Below are 22,552 nucleotides of genomic sequence, written 5' to 3' on the forward strand. Positions count from 1 at the left end.
ATTGGAATAAGTGACGTCATTAAGGGTGCAGCACGGGCATCCTCTTTTGTTAGTTTTCAAATCTGGTAACCCTACTGCAGACATCATGACTGGTTCTATAAACCACATCTGTTGATTTTGTGTTGTGGCTTTATTTAAAAACAAGTATGGAGGTTTAAAGAGACATTCTTTTTTAAATTACATTTTCAGAAAAAACATTCTGCAAAGATATTCTCATCTAAGATATATACTAAATGGTTTGCTAAGATTCTAATGGCAACATTAATTAAAAAATAATAAAACAAAATATCTTCATAAATACACGTGTTTTAATTATTTTTTAGCATATTCAACAAAAAATACGACATTTCCAGGTGTCAGAGCTATCAAGATAGACAAAAAAAAAAAAGACTCTGGAATGTGCTGTCTATGCACCCTCAGGAATAAGGGGTGAAAGGAACCATCCACATATTTTTCAGACAGGAAAAATAAAAAATTAATTAGATGGATCCCAAAGGATTTGGAATCAGCTGATATTCACAATTCAGTGATATTCTAGTACACAGTCTCCCAAACTATTTGTTCCATCGCCCCCTTCTTCAAATTTTTTTTTCTCTCATCGCCCCCCCCCCAACTCAAATAAACCCATAGGATCCCATGTTAAATCAGTTGGTTCTATCGCCCCTTTGGACCATTCCATTGCCCACCGGGGGGGGGGGGCGATATCGCCCACTTCGGGAAACACTGTTCAAGTACAATGCTATTTTTTAGACAAAAATTCTATAAAATATTTTAATTTAATTTATGAGATCATAAGCGATTAAAATGGCATGCAAATTCCGGAAAAATACTGATTCATCGAATGTATGCTGAGGAATTCATGCACCACTTACACACACCGTAAAATGCACAGCATATCGAAATTAGTTTCGCTCATAAAATTTTCAATTTTGGCAGACACGGTTTTCTAAATATGTTTTACAGTAAATAAACGATTATCCTTCGACATTTAAATGGCTTAGAAAACATAAAGCGACTGAGGATCTGCCATTCTCCCATAGGAGATTCTTCTGCGATGAATGTAACATGGTAAGGAAGGTGTCGATTTTCAGCTACTGGTCACACACATCGACCGGTAAAAATTTTTTCTCAGTGGTCCGATTGTTTATTTAGTGGTCTCGGACCAGCGGACCACCAATGATTTTGAACGTTGTATGTGTACAACTTTTACAAAATACTTCAATGCATACACAACAAACTTGGAAAGGCTAGTATTGTGTTTCTTTGATTTTGTATAGCGAAGGCTGTGGTCAGAACTGGGTTGTGAGTGGGGAGGGAGAAGAGGAAAAAATAGGGAGAGAAAGTGCACGGAAAATTGGCAAAGCGAAACCACTGCAAACAGAGGTCAAGGCAAGTGAGTATGTATATGCGCACCCTGATGGACAAGCTTATTTTACACTTCTTATGCTGTTCTTTCCTTCATTTTCAGTGGTTTTCATATTCAAATATCTCAGTTAATATTGAACTTAAGAACATGGAATATTTTTGTTTTGTTGGGGTCAGGAGAAACAGGGAGCAACAACTTTTTAACTGTGATTTTGGGACACGGTAACCTAATAAAAAGTTAATTTTTTTAAATTTTAATAACTACCCCCTTTCAACAATCCTTTGCAATACGAATGATGTATCTGAGGTCTACATGTTACTTGGATACTAGAATAAAGGGACTTTCCTCTGCACCCTATAAACTCATGTATAAGCTGACCCACCAAACAGATGGGAGAGGGGGTGTAATAAACTGACACCCATAAAAAAGACAACTGCCCTCCCCCAATATAGGAACAAATTAAAAAAAAAAACTTGGTTTATACACAAGTTTTCAAGGTAATATTATTGCATTTTAAAGAGTGAAAAGTCATAAAAAATAGAGACCTGTATCATGATATGTTTCACACTGTTCATATGTGCAGGAGCGTGATGATGATGCTGAATGTACATATTCACTAATGAGAACTTGTATTCTGGAATCAAAAATCTGGAATGAAAAAAAAATATATAATATATACACAAAACATAATACTACAATAAGACTTCAATTTAACATCACCACTTAATTCAAATGAATTTAGCAATTAATTGAATCTCATTTGAACTTTTGTTTTTTTATCAATATCTATTACACAAAGGTCACATATTTTCCCATTTTCCTCTATGACTCCTCTATAACTAAGAACGTTATCAAAAAATGCACTAAATTTTCCCAATGCATATTATTCACACATATTATTAACCACATCAAGAACATTTGTTTCTTCTAGGATGAACTATGTTATTGACTTTGGAAAATAATTCAGTTAATTTCTTTAAAATTTTTATGGCACACTTATGATCCTCTTATGACACACTCGTTAAAAAACCTTGATGTAGGCTGAAACAGTTCATGCCAAAACTATCAGTTTTCGTAATACATGAATAGAACACATAAGAACATATAGGATAAGAAATAATTTATTTCATAAAAAATAAAATTTCATTTGTTTTGTTTCCCTACAACATTAAAAATATCTGCTATCACATTGTAAAACTCAATGATTTAATTCAGTAATTATCTTATTCGAAGTACAGATGACTGGATACTTAGCAAAGACAATTGAAAAGAAAAGTCACATTCCCCACAGAGGAAAATGTGACTTTTCTTTCTACACTGCTCAAAACAAGTAGGGGAGCAAGCAAAAAAGTGAAGAAAACCGTGCGAGACAGCCATGTATTGGCATACAATGGATAGTACACGTGTATCAATGCGCAATACAGAAAAAAGACGTAAAAAAATTTGGAATTAATCTTTAATTCTTTGAAAATATGGAAAAAACATGAAAAGATGATTTAGGGCAACAATTTGGTTACATGTAAACGATAAAAAAAAGTATACTGTTTAGACATGATGCATGAGTTTTAATAGGGCGTGTGGTCTCCTCGAACAGCTAAGACTGCTGCACACCTGTTTGCCATGGATGCGATGAGGTTATCGATCAGACTTTGGGGAATACTGTTCCACTCCTCAAGAAGTGCAATCTGTAAGTCTTGGACAGTAACAGGCGGCCTTGGTCGCGCAGCAATGCGTCGTCTGAGCATGTCCCAAACATGCTCGATTGGATTCAGGTCAGGAGAGCAGGATTCCAGTCTGCCTATAACACGCCATGCCATGGATTCCGGTAAATCACGTTGTTGAGACATCCTCAAGTCACCTTGTCTCAAAAAAATATATACTGCGCAATCGAATTTCACAGTTACGGCAGTAAAACAGACGTTTCTGCAACATCCTGATTTCTGCCCTTATCTCCTTTTTCTGGTTTTTGACGTCATGAACTTTGATTTGCATATGAAGTTTTCTTCTTCCGTTTCCTGCTAGGCTTTAAATTATGGATGATTCATTTTATGTTACTTATCGGTATACATCTTTGCATAATTTTGTTAAAACCATGTGCTCCCCTAATTGTTTTGAGAAGTGTAATTATCTTTGATGGGTATCAATCATCTGTACTTCATATAATTAGTGGAGAGGTTCGTCATTTCTTTCAATTATCTTATTGTTTTTTTTAATGAAGTGTGTAACTAAAATGAAACTCACTTTCAGAAAAGGATCTACTTTCTCCCACTGTGATACTATCTTATTGTCAATGAAAGTTGCAAACATCTGAGTCTCTATAAAACAGGACAGAAAAGGTAAATGTGGCTCAGGCTGATCTGATAAAAAAGCAGTCTTGTCAAAATTTTGCATTGACTCTCGTGTTGTTAACCACTGCTCCATGTCACGCTGGAACAAACAAACAAACCTCAATATTTATTAATTATAAATATTTTAATAATGATATCTTTGTATTAAGAGTTTAAACCTGCAATGTCAAAAAAAAAAAAAATAAAAAAATAAAAAAAAAATGAAGGAGCAAACAATAAAGCAAAGAAAATTACTAGAGGCAGCAAATGATAAGCAAGGGTCTGTCCAGACCTTCTTTGTAAGGTTCTGTTTTTGTAAAAGTTTTTGTGAAATAAGTAATTTTGTGTGAAGTGAAATAATCTAGTTAATTTATCACAAAAGAAATGAAATGCCAAATTTATGGTTTCGTTAATTTGTATTTTGTGAAGGGTTTGTTTTTCAGATCTAGAATTTTGTGAAGGGTCAGTTTTACAGATTCAAAATTTTGTAAAGTGTACAGAAAACAGACCCAAATTTTGGCTGAACAGATCTCTAGGATAGTAATTAGTGATAGTGAGTAGGATAGTGACCCAATTTAATAAATTTACCTGATTCAACAAATGAAAATATCTGTCCCACCTGCTTTTTTAAGAACTTGCAAGGCATAAACTTGCATATGGAGGAGTAAAAATCCTTTGCCTGATACTAAAAAAATATAAAAGAAACTAATGAGAGAGCAAATAACAAGGGAAAACTGAACTTTTTTAACACATTTTGATACATACTGATGTCATCTCCAGAGGATATACTTATGCGTACTACTACACTACTGTCAGGGAATCTCACTTGGTCTGGTTACTAAATATTATTGCTTGGTTCACATTGAAAAAAGTTACATCCATGAGAATCAGATGACATGGCATAGCTGCCAACTTTTGAAAATGAAAATTAGCAAGGTTTTCGCGCGGACTCATATTTTATACTAAAAACCACTCCCTAATAAATATGAAAGGGATTTTTCCAAATAAAATAGAGATTTTCCACATATAAAAGTTAAAGCATACAGAATAAAATCCCTTCTCAAAAATTGAAGTCAAATAAAATATGCATTTTACACACATCAAAGTATTCAAAAAAATCACATAAAAAAAATCCATGAAAAAGTTGTCAAAAAAATTCCTATGCACAAGTGAAATTGGAGGCCAAAACTTCACAGGTGATCTAAAAAAAATATTGTGTTCAATCAGAAACGATGTAAACAAACATTCTGCAAGAATGACATCATGACCGATGTTTATGTCCTTAACACAACTTGTACAAAAAAGAAAAAGTCGTCCTTTTTCTGGAATGTTTGATGAAAGGAAATTCATCGGAATAAGTATCTTTAAAATTAAATATTTGTTTGCTTATCAGTATTCATGTTTTGTTATCACATGTACCTAACTTCAACAAAAGAGGAATTTTAACCACATGTGCATCATTATAATCTTCAATTATTATCCAGGACTATTGGCTGCTAAGCTATTTCCCTGCACGATAAGACAAACAACTTTCTTGTTACAATCAGAGGGTTTGTAAAAGTTCCTTTAAAAAAGGAATTTCCCATTATTCTCCCATTTACGATGTGTGACGTCATTTCGAAAGGGGAAAAAGAAAGAGGCAAAAGACCTTTTTGCTTCACAAGAAATTCCTTAGGAATTTTTTTCAGAAGTGGGAATTCTTTTTAAATGAAGCAGGGGATTTTTTGTGATTTTCGTAAAATTCTTAGATGAAGCTAAAATTTGGGAGACTTGGCAGCTATGACATGGCCAGAATAAAGCTGAGTGACTGCATGTTAAGTTCAAAGCAAGGTTCTGATTGATTACTTGGGAAATCAAGTTATTTGATTGATCTATTAAAATTCCTGCTCTTAATGAACCTCAGCAATGTAATTAAATGGTGTTGGTATTAATTATTGATAAATATATTTTTAAAGACACGAATATATTGTTACGAAAATTATGTAAATAATCCTTATTTATCATTTATTACGTCATTTTTCACCTGTAAATGGCCATCAACTCGTGTAAATCTTGCCAAATTAACGACAAACTTGGCACATTTGGTAACAGCGCCAATAAGCTGGGGATGTCATGACACCAAGGAAAAGAGTAGGATCTCATGAGAATATGGCAGAACTCTCTCAAACCTGTCTTTGCCCATATTTAAGCCTCACCACAGCAGAACTGTATAATTATTAATAAATGATAAATAAGGAGTTTTCACAACATGAGATCTCTTGTATGCGAGAGAAAAAAGCTGTTCGTTGTTTAGCGTGTTTCATCAAATCACTGCTTGTGAATACGAGTTATGTAAAATAAATCTGTATCGCTCTGGAAATTGATTCGTGCTTTGCCATCTCGAGAGCTTGTGAGAAACATTATTCGCAAATTAAAAGAATCCAAGACAGGCGGGGACTTCACTAAATTCAAATTTATACAGACAATGTGAAAAGATAATCAATTTTCACATTTTTTAATTCTTATTTGCATTGCATTGAGCATGCCCACTTAATCTTGTTTTAATAGGTTTCCTCACCTGTCAATGATAAATCAGCGTTATAGGAATGTTCTGAAATGACTTGGAACATTTGTTGCTTATAAAGACCCTACCCACACAGTTCATGGTTGAATGTAAATCAGAATTTTTTTTTTTTTTGATGTATTACTAATTTTCAAAAGTATTGAAAAAAAGAACTCTAACTGGAAAAGTTGTGTTTTTATGGTTGGCAACTTCCTGTATATTGCTCTGGTATGGGGCCATTCAAGTGTTACGTAAGCAGATTTTCAGCCATTTTTGACCCCCCCAGCAAAATGTTGTCAGCAGCTTAGAATATTTCATGTCTTCGAAAGGGGTGGTTGATGACGTAAGCAACCTTCAAACACCCCCCCCCTGTCATCAAAAGTCAGCAAATCCAAAACCCCCCTTGATGCTGGCGTAATAATTGAATGACCCTTATTTTGTGTTCTGAGTATCGCTGTGCTGTCATCATAAACTAAAACATAATTTTGGTTACCATATTTTAATCTGTTTAAGAACCTCCCTTTTGCTAAAAATTGGGTCCCAAAAATAGGAGAGGGTTTGTATACAGATAGTAAGCACAGATAGTAATACATGGATGGTACAGAGGATGATGCAACTTATGATGAAAGTGGTAATGATAATGAACTAGTTATACAGCTGATTGTGATGTACCAGATGAGAGTGGTGAGGTACTTTTTTCTATGATGTAATAAATATATTTTTTTGATACCTTAAAACAAAACATGTCCACTCAATATGAACAGGTTATAAGTTACTTAGACATGCAATCAGTGTATTATAGTTCTTAAGTTTATGTAAAGTTCAGAAGTTGAGGTTTAAATTAAGAGATTGTGTTGTTCCAGGGGCGTCAGAAGGGCTTTAGAGATGTGGGTGCTCGTCTTTAGTTTTATGTTTTTGATTTTCTGAATGAAATCTGATGGGGGAGGATGCTCGGACTCCTAAGTTCTGGGTTGTTCCAACCATTCTTATTTAGAAATAAATTAATATAGAGGGATTAGCATCACCATGTTTCAACACATTCCTGATGTAGGTAATACTGGCTATCAAGCACAAGGACAAAATAACATCTGGCTCTATCTACATCTTATTAGTTCATATGAACTCTCCCCCTTCAAGTCACTGCCCTGAGCTCTTCTATAATTTGCATTTCCTGTTCATTAGCTACTTCTGTCACACACTGACCTAATCTTTATAACTGGGAATTGGTACTTATGTACAATCACTTACACTTTAGATGCTTTTCTGAAATATTTCTGGTAAAAATTGATAAAATGAATTGAATTAGTCTAATGAAGCATAAATAACTGGAATTATATTTAATTTTTGAAAATAATAGAGTGATATTCAAACACACAAAGTCAGAGGAAAAAAACCAGCAATAATAAAGTTGCCAAATGCCAACTTAAAAAAAAACCCACATAGGCTGTTATGGCATGAAATCATTTTACAATAGAGAGGTCTTTTAATATTCCTATTACTAAATAGTAATCACCAATACTTAAAATTTAAAAAAAAAAATATATATATATATATATATATATAGTTCCTAGTGCAGAAGGAACTCCACACAGTTACAAAATGTGTCTGGCTGTTGTTTTCACCACATTTTGGGTACATCTGCATTGTTGAACTATTTATTCCATTACCCAAAAAGTGATGTCTTTCCTGTTGTTCATTGTTCTAAAAAAAGCATCTTTTACACTTTTCAGATAGTCCTATGCCAAAGAGTTTTAAAAAACTACATTTAATTTTTTCCATAAAAACAAATATCATTTACCTGGCTTGGAAAAATGACAAAGTTCTCATATGAACGAAACATGTGTATCAGTCGGTTGAAAAATATTTCTCTTATGGAATTGTTCAATTTCAACATCTCTACATATTTTCTTACTTCTTCTCTACTTCTTTCTAGAGTTCCAGCAAATGCTTTTTCATCAGAGTTATGTATCTTTGGCTTTTCTAAATTCACAACTGAAGTAATAACACCTTGATAATCAGCACAAAAAATGAATAATTCAGTGACAGGAAATATATCAATAATTTTATGTGGTGAAATAAAATTTGATGTCGAAAAAATAATTAATATTCAATTGATTCATAAATACAATTGAACCTATATGTGCAAGATATCAAATATTTGATTGAAATCTAATGAGAAAATATGTATCATATTATGGAAAATTGTAAAAATATTACTACAGTCACACCAAACTTAAACACTTCAATGTAACAGTCATAATTTGAAGGAAAAAATATCACTTATTATAATTGAATGTAATTACAATTATTTGCCTCTGAAAAAGATGCACATATCGGAGTCATATGAAAAAGTATGCAAATAAAAGAAAAAGGTGAATGAAAGATAATATAGATATACAGTGATGTGTTGCATTTTCAACAGAGAAAGAGCAGAGAAATACACTATATACCTACTTTAATTTACATATTTTACTTTGTTGTATAACGTACGGAATTATAAAATATGCCAAGAATTGGTAGCCTATCGATTGAGATGTATCAGTAGATTGTGATCTTTATTTTGGAATGTGATTTTTCTTGAAAAAAATCTTAGCAATAAAAATTTATGTAATTAGATTAATGTATTAAATTACATAAAATATTTGTAGTTATACTGAAAAGCTTGGTTATAATGTCACAAAAGACAAAACGGCAATCAATTTTTGACTAGATTTGGTGATAATTTGGTGAATAGTAGAAATATACTATTATTAAAATTATATATAGGGTGTTTGTAATTAAACCGATAGTACTCAGGGCCATCTGTAGCTCAATCTAACTGGAATGGCACTCAATTTGGTGGGGGAACTAATGAAGACATGAAAAGAAGAATTCAAAAAGTTCTAGTTCTAAATGTCAATGATAGGGAAAAATGTGGCGCTGTTGTAATGTAAAAAGGAGTTTCAAAGAGCAGTCGAATGAATATTGAAAACAAAATAATAGGAAAAACATCACCCTTTATTCATTAACTTCACTTCCCAGTGAGGTCATCAACCACCTTCAATGTGATCACAGTTTTTGTGGATCACGTTTTGCATTCTCGGCCGAATGAAATATGTCACAAGGAATGTTCATAACAATCTGTGATACATATAAGGTAGTCAAGATTGGGACACCACCAAGATAGACATTAGACTTCAGATATCTCCACAGCCAAAAGTCACATAGAGTTATATCCAGAAAGAGTTGGTCACAAGTAACAGATGACAAACTTGTAAAACTTTTCATAATGGTGCTTTGATGATAAATTAATGAATGAATAAAACTGGGAATTTGTTTAAATTAATTTCATCACAATAAGTAACAAATTTAATCATTCATAGACTTTATTAGCAGTAGGCATACTAGCCCTGAGAATATAAAAAAATTGAGTTTATTACATTTATTATTGTTTATAATGAAATTCACCTGTTCGTTCTGCTATGGCAGTAACCTTCTGTAAGGCAGCACTTTCTAATAATATTTGAGAATGATCAGTCACAAAACCTCTGTACCGATTCTTCAAACTGGAGATTTTCTTTGATGATCCAGAATCGATTTCCTCTGCAGTCCAAGAAAGTTTGCGAGACTGTCCCAATCTGTTTAAATTTCTGTCTGGTTTATTGAATTTAATCCCATGATTTGTAAGAACTGCTAAAATTTCAGATAAAAGCTCATTTTTGCATGGAAATATTGGAATATCTTCAGGGATTTCAATTGTTTGATTGTCGATATCCACTAAACACACATTAGCCTGGAAACAAATAGCAAACAAAAATATTATACAAGGTATTTCAGAAAAATAAATGCAAAAACTTTAGGAAGGGTAGAGTGCTTAAAAACTAAACAGAATCATACAGTAATTCAAGGCTCAAAATATTGTAAAAATGTACTGGATAATACTGTTAGGCAAGTAATGAATTCCTTCTAGACACCAACATTTGTAAACCTCCTTCTAAAGCAGCAAGATGTCAGTGTTCATGAATGCAGAGATGTCTGATACACATCTCTCATATGGAGCAGTGGACAAGCTACTGTGCAACTTTATCAACAACGATACTAGATGAAACAAAAGAGCAAACTTAACATGCATCAAGTAATTCTTCCAAGATCATTCCTAAGGACTGATGTATGACAACCCTGCAAAAGTGACGATCATCTTGTAGAATGCATCTCTGCAACTACTTCAATGGTTCAAGACTTGGCAGAATTTCTCAAAATGTACTTAATTCCATGTGGCAATACTGTTCAGTGTGTATGTGTGACAGCTGATTTAGTGTCTCTGCACATCTTCTGCAGCTTATATACATTTGACCAACAGCTGCTTAACCCTTCGACTGTTCAATCAACTATGAGTGATTGACACAATAGCTAAAAAAAATTACATTTTTATTACAACAAAAAATGAGACTTCTTAAAAAAACAACAACAATTCACTGAGAGATAAGAAAAAAATTAGTTTAAAACCTACATTTACTGAGGAATCATTACTAAAAAAATAATGAGAAAGAAAAAAAAAAGAATACATTTTTTGAGTAGTTGAAGGGTTGATTAATGCATTTCTTTCTGTCAAGTGCTGCCCTGCCCTTGAATTTTGTCTTCTTGCTACACAAGCATATGAAAACTACGTTTATGACCCTGCAACACTATAAGGTTCTAATTTATTATTGTAAATCCTCTACAGTTCATTTGGTAATGAACAATGAGAACAGCATATATGTGTAAAAATCTGAACAAAAGATCAAAACAACATGAACAATAACATAAACAGGCATGCTGTTCATCGCTCTGTTTCATGAGTCACTTGAACTAAAATTTGCTACATTATCCTTTTTAACTTGTAATGTATGGAATAATATTAATTATGGCCATTTTGTATACATGTGAAACTTACCTCACCAGGAACTGAAAGGTTAGAATTATCAATTTTTCTTTTTAAACCCATAATGAATGGTACTGGAGCATCAAGAAAGTGTTGTAATGAAGCAGGTAGAATAGGAACGTAAACATGTTGCCAGGTAAAAGGAAAAAGTAGAACAGTTATGCACTCTGCTACCAGCATCAGTTTTTCATAATCTAAAGGATTTAAATGAAAATAAACATGAATATTATAGAACGAGAATCACAGTTCACCAAAAGTCAAGAACATTAAGTCATGAAGCAGTCAAATTTCATATCATGAATAACTTGGTTTATGAGTGTTTTGACTCAATAAACTAGAGATTACGCACAATATGAGTAGATACAATGGTCTCTCACTTATATACACTCTCAGTTATGAAACAATTTTATGCAGTGCAGCAAAAGATATAAGACAATAATGCTACTTATTCATTTATGTAACTTTTCCATTTATCGACTTATTTTGCAACGTATCTCTCAGTTATAGAGCTTTTACAAAGAATGTGAAAAGATCATCAGTGAAGAAGCTTTTACGGTTAATTACATTTTTTTATGTGTGCCAAAGAGAGCATTTTCTTTTTCTTTTAGAATAAATATATACATCACTGTTTATGGCAGACGCTATCAATCGGAAAGGGGTTTTTCATGCATGGTAGTAGTGCTTTAAATATTATACTGGGGAATAATATCCAGAAAGTCTCTTTCCCAAAGTGGGCTTTTTTGGACATTCTTTTGCACTCTGTAAAAAAACTAAGATGATCAATTTCATTCAAAATGAAAGAGAGAAGGTTGGGTGATAACCAAAATATGAAACTACAAAATATCAGCAGAAATGCACGATGACAATGATGAAGTGATTGATTTTGAGAATATGTTGAAGAAAATTCCCACAACATTTGCAAAACTTTATAGAAGCACTATAAACTCTACATGATTACATACAATTTCAGAAACTTGTGCGAATTTCTTCTAATCATATAAGCGGTTTTTCAGGATAGATGGCAACAAAAATAGCCTCCACGTTTAAGTTGCTTTGAAAAATTACAAATCTAACAATGTAATGTTGTAATCACAGGGAATAATTTATTTTCATATAATTTTGATGAAATAAATATTATTTTTCAACGTTTTGAGAATAAAGCTGATATCTATATTAAGTGAATATTTCCTCATTTCCACTTATACATCTTTTTTTCTTGTCCCATTGCACCAACATTTAAGTGAGAGATTACTGTATAACAAAACCCTCCTGAAAAAGACTAGCCTATAAACACTTTACTCATTAGCATTGCTCTAGGAGCGTCAAGTGATCACAACTGTCTTAACCAGTTGAGAAGCCAAATCCATGCATTCTTCAAGACTGTTTTTGTTTTTATTTTATAGCAGTTATATTTACACAAAAAAGGATTCCACACTCATGCATCACAAGTTTTTCTGAGCCCTGGTGCCAGACACACAGGGTTAAAATGATGTCATCAGCATGGAACATGAATAGATGTGTTTAATAAACCAGAATAACCTCTTTCCTGACCGAGCCCATTTGGAAGCATTGCATACAAACTTTGTATTGGTTAACAATGAGTAAAAAATTGCCATAACATTAATGAATTGTATTAAAGTAATATTACTTCCAAAATATACAACTACTTTCTTTGTGATCCAAACTATAGTAAAAAAAAAATGGATTACAAAATTCATTTAGTAGTATTTAATGGGATATTGAATATTAAAATTCATTAAACAAATCAATTAAGAGCATATATGTGCAATAAATGCTGCTTAATATGTTGGCATACAATATGAATGTACTGTAGAGCATTGATTATACAAACACTGATCAACTAAAACATAGGTGAAGCGAAAGAGTTTTAGTCGGCAAATTCACTGTCATCAGACGGCTATAAAGTGGTTAGAACAACAAGAAGAATGTGATGCTGTACAATTGCTGTCTTTAAAAACGTTTGACAGATTTAGCGGCAAAAAAAACGAGTCTCAGCTCTGAAGCAAAATAAAATTTTGGTCTTCTTTTCTTAAACTGCAGGCCTACTTTGATAGCCATTTTGAACTTTTCAAACTAGGCTAGCCCGTTCTCGGTTATTTGTAAGATTCAAGATATGTGATACAAAATGTATACAGTTTTGTGCTTAATATCACTGTTTTTGTTTCATATTGCTCCTATGACACTGGTAAATTTTTTTTCCGTAAATGATCAATTATCAAAAATAAAATCAATTATCTGAACACTTCCAGTCCCTAATTATTTAGGATAATCAATGCTTTACTGTAATAAATAGGAAACATCTTAAGTGAGGACATCTTAAATGGGACCTACTCTGTACATACCTGTACGAGTACATCACTTTAAAAAAACTTACATGATCAGGCATGTGGTAGTTGAGATACAATTCATATTTAACAAGTGTCAAATGTTGCACTGCAAATGCTGTAGCAATAGTGACCAAAAATTTTTAACACTTCAATCATATCCCCCCCCCCCACACCTGGGCTCTTCCAATGTAAGAATATTCAAAAAATCAAGTCTTTCTCTTCATAGCTTAAGCCACACGTACCATCAAGATCACACGTAGCTCTTCTCTGCATACCCCTCAACCAAGTCTATGTCCCTCTTTAGCAGCGTTTCCCAACCTTTTGAAGTTTGCTTACAACAACACCAACACCCTTGAGAATAACATTAAAATCTTGGGGCACCCTTCCTTGAATGTAGAATACAGTTTACTTCAACAAAAATCACTGAGTAAAAGTAATCAATAAAGTTTTGTTCAGTTAATCATTAATATGAAACTTGTGATCAATGCTTAGAGCACAGATAGTTGAAATCAGGCCTTACAGTTGGCAACAAAACACGTAAATTGTCCTCAAGGTCTTGCAGTCTATTTCTTGACAGATGACAGCACTACATATAACAAGCATTACACACAAACAAACTTCACGTTAGATTCACAACATAAACATGCACATTAAAGCATGTACCAATTCATTAAAGGAATGTGTAATTCCGTAGAGGAATGTGTACGAGCTGTGTGTACGGTTGAGTAGCAGTAGTCTATTTCTTGCTTCGTATTTTATTATCGCCATAGCAGAGAAATCTTGCTCGCATATATGTGATATTGAAAAGGGCAAAAGTGTGTTAATTACTTTCTTCATTAGATTAGGATACTCCTCTCTCAGTTCAAGCCAAAAAGCAGCTACCAATGTCTCACTCTTGGTGAACTTACTTTTGAGTGAGGAATCGGCACAAAAATCTATAAATTCATCTTTTTTGCAAGCAGTGAAATTTCCCACGCACTGTCTACGAAATCAAATAGTAAGAGAACCCAGTCGAGATTTGCAGTGGAAAGAGATGGAAAGTACATATCATCTTACAATCTTGATAAAATCTAACAAATGAGGTCTTTCAGCTTATCCAAAGGTGATGTCACTCTCTGCTATTACTATGAAGGTTTTGACAGCTGGCTGATGCGAAGATAGATCCAAGAAAGAAAATTTAACTGGCCTTGCAGGGAATCAAACCCATGTCCTCTCACTTGCCAGATGAGTACCCTAGATCATTAAACTACAAAGCCACAATGAATCCTCCTTTCCTTAGAGCTCGTGTGCACTGAACCAACACCATCTATAGCAGAAGGCCTCAGCTCGAAGCTTTGACGTCACTGAAGAAGTCCATTTCACCTGTAGCCATTGGATATAGTACACTGATGCAGGCGATATCTTTACCCTTTTTTTACAGTATATCTAATGCCTATAAGTGAAATGGACTTCTTCAATGATGTCACAAGCTTCGCATGGAGGCTTTCTGCTATAGTTGGTGTTGGCTGAACGGAGCCATACATGGACAGTGCGCTCAATTCAGACCAAAGCTCACATTGCTGACACTGCTGCCAGATGGTGACTTATTTGATGAGTCTGTCATGTATAAGAGTAATTAATTTGACTTTATTTATTTTAAGACCTTAAGTAGACTTTATTTTTTTTATTTATCTCCATAATATCTTGTGGCACCCCTTAGCCAATATAGTGGCAACCTAGGGTGTTGGGGCACACCGGTTGGGAAACACTGCTCTATAGGTATGTATAAAACCTTGCAGCACACTTCAATTCAGAACAAACTAATCTGCGGAAAAGTAGAAGGATCACTTTCAGGGAACACGAAGAGTACACGAAGAGCACACTTTTTTAAGAACAAATTTTCCATATCAACTTATTATGTAATAAAGAGAGTTACACTATGATTACCATATTCTGAAGCTCCAATTTATTTCTCTATAATAAATTTTCTAAATAACAGATTTTTTTTAATGAAACAAAGCAATTTTGTTATGTGAACACAAGTTTATACGTATGGAAAAGTGGGAAATGAGATTCAGAAGCTTTGAGTAGGAGCTTCAACAACTAAACTGTCTATTTTTTTTTCATAAAATTAAGCAAGATATGTACATAATGAGACATTTCTACCAAAACATCTTTTCTCTTGTCATTTTCCAAGTAATATTAATTGGAAATTATGGTAATTATAATTAACATAACTCACACTGATAATGCATGCATGCATACCTTCAGAAAATAATAGAACTTGGTTTTCGAGCATGACACAAGTGTAAAGTTGAATTACGTTATCTATTCCTAATATGAAGAAGAGATCAGAGAATGAGTATTCAAAGAAGGGCAGTTCATCTGGACCTGTAAAATATAAAATTATAACCAATTAGAACTTGACCAATTAAAATAATATTAAATGCAAAATAACACATAACATATTACATAATATTTTTTCTAGCCTAAAGTAATACATACACATGGATATGGTTTTCCATAGGTTGCTATGGAAAATAGTTTAATTCGGTCTAGGAACTAAAGATGGGACCAATATTTGGTTGCTATTCGGTCTATTCGCAGAATATTTGGTTCAGCCAAATAATGCTTAGTATTGCACAGATATTCGGCCAACTATCTGTGTAAATTTAAACATATCAAACTAATTTTAAAAAATTATATTAATTGGAATTTTTCCCATAAATTAAAAATTTACTAATTATATTTTATTGTGTGGTGTATAGCCCTTTCTGTGAAAGAGGTTATAACATGCGGGTGAATTTCTAGGATAAGGAACATGAAACTGAAAATAGAACTGTCCTACAATCAGCGCCATCTTAACACATGGGCTCACCTGGGCACGGCTCGGGGGACTGAAGAAAAAACAGCCTTACAAAAATGAGATACAGTTGAAATTTTCAAGGAGTATGCATATACATTTCCCAGGTAAGGCATCAGAAAAATCACTTGGCTAAGGGGGCCCATGATGATCTTAAGATGACCCTGACTACTACTACATTAAAGAGTAGTTGAGAGTAAATAATGGTAGATATTTTCTTAGATGCAAAATTGTAACAAGTGTTAAAAGAAAAAATTGATTCTGTAAGTAATATTAAAATACCATATATCATTGCTAAATTTGATTGGCATTATGAAGGCAATAAAATCTTACAATTACCAGTTTTTAATATTAAATAAATTACATAATTAAACTTCAATATCGATCATTTAAAATTACCAATAATTTTGTTTATAATTATGATGAATTTTAAGAAAATTGATTTTCAGCCACTAAATATCTGGTATTCAGCCAAAACATTAGCTGAATATTCTGTACTCGGTTATTCAGCCGAATCCCTATTCATCCCATCCCTACTAGGAGCCGTCTCTTAAATTTCAAAGTAACCTTCATAAAACACTTCAAGAAACACTATGAAAAATGCAAAACTGAACGAGGGCTGAGCATGGGCGGAGATACAGGGGAGAGTGGGGGCATTGCCCCCTCCAGCGTCAGAAGGGGAGTAGACTGATCTAATGTATATATGTATATATAATTGACATCATCATCGTGTCCCCCCCCCAAGACTTCCAAGTCTATCTCCGCCTATGGGACTGAGATAAACAGCTTCACAATCGAATGAAGGAAGATTTATGGAAAAATGAAAAAATGAACATCTTTTTATTTTACACTCAGTACATTATGCAGTGAAAGGATAAGGAACATGAAACTGAAAATAGAACTGTCCTACAATCAGCGCCATCTTAACACATGGGCTCACCTGGGCACGGCATCATGAGCCGTAGTGAAAAAAAAAGTATGTGAAACAGTGTGCTATGTGATATGGTCAGCTTATTTCTCTCCCCATCCCACTTATGGAAGAAACAAGTTTCCAGACTGTTCAGTTTCATATTAGGAGTCTTTTAATGTACACAGAAACTAATCAAGTTTAAGGCTTTTGTTTTTTTTCTTTTTTTTAATGCATTTTCTCTTAGCTAAATAAATCATTCATTTCACATGAAATGGTTCAAAATCTTTCTGAAAGAGAATGAATGATGTAGGTATATCTGGAAAGGGATTCAGAGAAGTGAAAATGAATTAATTTGGCTCAAATGATAGTAACTCGTTGGATTAATTTCGATTGGCATGATAACTTAGCTCACAATGCTGCTTTTTTATGCTAACATGTGCAGCCGTATGCTTGTTAGCAGAGGCAGAAAAACCTTGAAAAAAATCATTGTTAGTTGAAAACTTGTTAAGCATTCATTGGCTGAGGTATTACTGTAATTTGTTTCAATTCGTCACATCCTTGTTCATTCGCCTCTTCCCCTTCTTGCTCGAACAGCCATATTTGCTTATGTTCTAAGGCACCAATAAATATTTCAAGGAACTCCACTAAGATTCCGAAAATGCATCGGTGGAATGTAGCAGGGTGATTGACATTTCCACAGCTATCTAGTGTTTTCAGGAATTAATACAGACAACATTCAATTTTATGACCTTCTAACTTTTAAAAACCACACGTTTTCACAAACTAATCTTCTGGTCCCAAACAATAAACTATCATTTTATAAATATCTTTTCCATTTAAAAACTTTGAATTTTAGGAACTGTTTCTTACGTCTTTATGGGAGTTCATATAAATGAGCATCGACTGTAGAATAATTTTCAGAATTATGTCAAATTTTTTTCGATATTTGAAACCCTCATAACACTATCAATCCCTTCAGATCAATTAGAAGTCCAAAAAGCTCAGAAAAAAATATGTGCATTTCATATTTTTATATGAAAAAAAAATGGAGCTCTCACATTTCTTACACAAAACAGTACATACGTGGTTATCCTATAAGTATTTGTATTTTTTATTTTTCTGGATTTTCTCATCAATTGGCTGTTATTATCAAAAACACCAGCTGATCACATGAAGCTTCGTGCATGGTATTAAACATTCAACAATAATTCACATTGGAAATAAGCAATTTAATAAATCATGTTTCAAATAAGTTATTATTATGGCATACCTGGTCTTTGACACACAAGACTGTGTTCAAATCCAAAAAACTTTAAACCATGATTTGGTTGAGGTAGTGGCACTTCATACAATATATTATATACATAAGATTCTAATGGCAAGGGACTAATGTCTTTCAGAGCTTGCTTATAAAGCCCTTCCAGAAATTTTCTACATGAAACAATAGCAGGGAGCTGTGTGATCAGGCAGATGCACTTAGAGACAAAAAGTGCATCTTTGGTACGATCATAAAGAGCACCTGTTCCACCTGTCATCACATTAAGGCTGTTTAGTTTGAATGATCGAGGAAGAGAACGACAGCTACCCTGTTCACAAGCTCCAAGTGCACTTTGCATTTTATTGAAACTGCCTCCACTGAGCTCAGTAAGATGCATTGCCTAGAAAAGAATAAAAATATGTTATATATAAAATTTTTTTCCGCAAGAAATCTTTAAATGAGGTTTGTTCATAAGTATACAACCATAATTTCTTTTAGGGAGATGTGGTTTGGTGCTTGTATGTGGGCAGTCCTAATGTGTATGTTTGAATTTTTTTCCTGTTTGCAGAAGCTGCCAGTCACCGGCACACAGCTGATGAATGAGGAAGCGTAAGTGAATGATCTCACATTTTTGTTTTTGACAAAATGGCAGGAACAACTTGAACATGCAACACTACTGAATTAAATTTTGTGTGAAGCTTGGTCACTCCCAATTTGAAACAACCCGCAAAATTTAAAAGATCTTCAGAGATGGAGAAATGGGCACGCAGGAAGGAAATGAAGTGTGTTCTGGTATGCCCTAAACATTCAGAAATGAGATCGATATTGATTACGTAAAGACTCTGGTGATGCAGAATCAATGAATCATGATCAGAGAACTTGCAGACGAGGTGAACATTAGCATTGGATACATTCATTCTATTTTGACTGATGATTTGGTCTTCAGGAGACGCACTGTCAAAGTCATGCTAACAATCTTCTTTGACTCCAGTGTTGCAGTTCATCATGATTATGCACAGCATGGCACTACCATCACCAAGGAGTACATTGCATCGCAATTGGCAGCTCCATTGATTAATGCAGTAGTGTTCAAGTTTTTTCGTCCATTTTGTCAAAAACAAAAATGTGAAAGCACTCACTCAGACTTCCTCATTCCTCGCTGATCTGCTGATGACTGGCAGCTTCTGGAGATAGAATTCAAGCACGTACACTAGAATTGGCTACATATGTGCACCAAACCATGCCTCCCTAGCTTCATTGGTTCACGCACGAAAAATTATGGTCAGATACTTTTTGAACAAACCTTGCACATGCAGTCAAACCTTATTAACCATTATGATTGCTCTGATATATATATGGAGAGACACGTGTTATGCGTGTGTGTGTCATGTAGTATGTACAGTTACTCAGAATTCACAGCAAAAAAAAAAAAATCCATTATAACTAACAAAAACTGTAAACAGTACTTGAGGTTTGTCGTTACAGAACAGAACAACCAAATGCATCCCTGGAATCTCTTTTTGCACAAGTACTTATGATTCATAAACCCTTCCAGAAATTTAGATGTATTTCTGGTTGTGAAGAATATTTTAGAAACTAAACACAAATTACATAAAGTTTCTAATAATGAAAAAAGAAATGTATGTGCATTGTCTAGAGCAGCTGGGGTTCTATGACCTTGAATCACCAGTTAAAAAGTTAACCCTCTAATCAGCATTGGTGAGATCTCGCATTCTTAAAAGCCTTCTATTTTAGCAATGATAAGCACAAATAAATATTTTGCAAAGCCGATTTCTCAATGGGAACACATTTTTCTATCTCCCCCCTACTTTGCACCTGCTAAAAATTGGAAGAAAACCTACCTTATAAAAAAATGTGGCATTTACATGGGGTTTGGTGATTTCAGCTATGCCAGTTAAAAGGTTAAATACTCTACAATTATTACTGTTTGTTGCTGATGAACATAGTATTTTGTCTCATAGCATATAGTTCCTCTTAAGATCTGTAGATGCTTGCTGATAGTTTTTGGTTTGAATCCTTGTCATAGCTTCAAGGAAGTAATGAATGTCAGGTGCCAAATCTAGAAGTCGACTTGCATTACTTTGTTTAAGGATTTGTGCTTTTGGATTTAGATCTTACTGCTATTTCTGGTCATGGTACACAGTGCCGTCTTAACGCATGGCCTGGGGGTTCAAGAGAAGAGGGACCTCACAAAAATTTAACTAATTGAAATTTCCAAGAATTTTCCAGGTAGGGCCTCAGAAAAATCAATTGGCCCAGGGGCCCATGACGCTCTTTATCTTTAGACAGCCCTGATGGTACAGTTTTACTTGCATCACATGATTGATATCCTTGATATTTCTTAACCACAATAGTAGTAATTGATGCATTGGCATATGCAAAGAGGGGGGTTTGGGGTTCTAACCCCCCCTCGAGAAAATTCTTCATACGCCTATGAGTTGATGTATTGTTCATATGCGCATCTGTCACACATGTTAATTTCTATCCTTACTCCCTAATGAATGTTTAATAACATCATTATACTCTTGGGGTCAAAAGAATGTATTACATACTGTCTTAGGATTAATACAATCACCAGCTTCAAAATGCAACAGATATTACTGATGAGAATCACTGGTTATAAGGATCAAACCACTGTTATGAAGAAAATCGGCAAAAACAAAATTAAACACTGTTTTAACATAGAAAAATCTTCTGTAATAATAATCAGATTTTTGTTTGTAAGAAAAATAATTTATTTCTTTTTAAAACTGTGATGACACAGATCTTGAGGAATCAAGGCACACAGTGACTGTTGTGTGTGAACAGACCTTTATTCAGGAATCTTCATACCCAAGTGGCTTTGGAAAAATATTCTAAATAATATTTTTCATAGCAATACAAACATTTACTGTTATGTATAGGATCTGACTTCGCAGTTTCATTGTGGTAAGTAGGAAGAAGTTGCAATCAACCAAATCAGTAACTTAGTGTCCTATAGATAATCTAGCTCTTTCGAGTAGCCAAGAGCCATTCAATCCATCGGGCATGGATCCAGGGTGATGGGTAGGGGGATCAGCAACTAATTTTATAAGTTAGTAAGATTGTCCTATCTTTTACGAGACAGACAAATTTTTCCCATAGTATTCAACACTTGGGAGAGTCGGCTGCTCCCATCTCCCTTCTCTGGATCTGTGCCTGCACTTGACCAGTATGTGTAACATGTTACTCTAGAGCAGTGGTTCTTAACCAATGCTGCACATCCCCTGAGGGGAGAGGAGCGAAGATGACAAATTTTGTATGATATGTGTAATTGACTTCATGTATCAGTGAAAGCAATGCAAGTATGCAATTCAAAGCCCACTAAGGCTATAGGGATTAAAGTTCACTGAGGGTGGGATCAACCTTGTTAAAAGGTAAAGAACTATAGTTCTAGAGAAGCAGTTCTTAACCTTTTTTAACTTGTAGAGCCTTTCTGGTATATAATTTCTATGGCAAAGTCCTGTGGTGAGATTTGATTTGTATTTTATCTCACAGATGGTGGCACTTGTAAAGCCGACGCCATTGGATTGTCACGCGGGAAATCGCAAGAGAAGCGATCAAACCATCAAGAGCTTAACATGTCGCTCCGTAGATTTTTTTTATTTCGTCTTATGTTTCGTGTTGTAAATAAATAATTATTTTAAGAAATTAATCAATTATCCTGAATCCATCATTTTATCCAAATCACGCAACCTCATAACCCAAAGTATGGTGACCGCGGACTTCAAACAAGTTACAGTTTCTTCACTGCAGCACGAGGCAATCTACTGGCGTTTCCCGTGAGTGAACTTTCGCTTTCCGAAACTTGACATCACTTTTCCTGGATTTTCAGCATGGAAGTAAGTGCCGTTCAGGTACCACTTTTTAACCACCATGATCCAGCGCTGTGGTTTATCATGTGTGAAAGCACTTTCGCTCTCGCTGTTCCGAAACCGATAACCGAATCTGTCACGAAGTACAACTATGTTGTCGCGAATCTGCCTCCGGAAAGTGCGGCTCTTGTCAGAGACATTCTCG

At 34.1% G+C, this 22,552-nt stretch overlaps 1 protein-coding gene across 2 annotated transcripts in view; it reads right to left on the reverse strand.

The window, feature by feature from the left end:
* The window catches only part of pns (DENN domain containing pinstripe), an 83,169-nt gene that overhangs the window by 51,859 nt on the left and 8,758 nt on the right, over positions 1-22,552 (reverse strand). For both annotated transcript variants that reach the window (XM_089244359.1, XM_089244358.1), the window contains exons 4-10: positions 18,506-18,893; positions 15,728-15,853; positions 11,148-11,329; positions 9,683-10,007; positions 8,034-8,242; positions 3,608-3,793; positions 1,912-2,014 (exon numbers count right to left, since the gene is read on the reverse strand). In XM_089244359.1, the coding sequence (XP_089100485.1) occupies positions 1,912-2,014; positions 3,608-3,793; positions 8,034-8,242; positions 9,683-10,007; positions 11,148-11,329; positions 15,728-15,853; positions 18,506-18,893 (1,519 nt within the window). The remainder of the gene's footprint in view (positions 1-1,911; positions 2,015-3,607; positions 3,794-8,033; positions 8,243-9,682; positions 10,008-11,147; positions 11,330-15,727; positions 15,854-18,505; positions 18,894-22,552) is intronic.

Source organism: Pholcus phalangioides, unplaced genomic scaffold (genome assembly GCF_987345545.1).
Source record: "Pholcus phalangioides strain wild (caught in Gottingen) unplaced genomic scaffold, Ppha-v1.0 ptg000015l_1, whole genome shotgun sequence".
NCBI lineage: Eukaryota > Metazoa > Arthropoda > Arachnida > Araneae > Pholcidae > Pholcus > Pholcus phalangioides.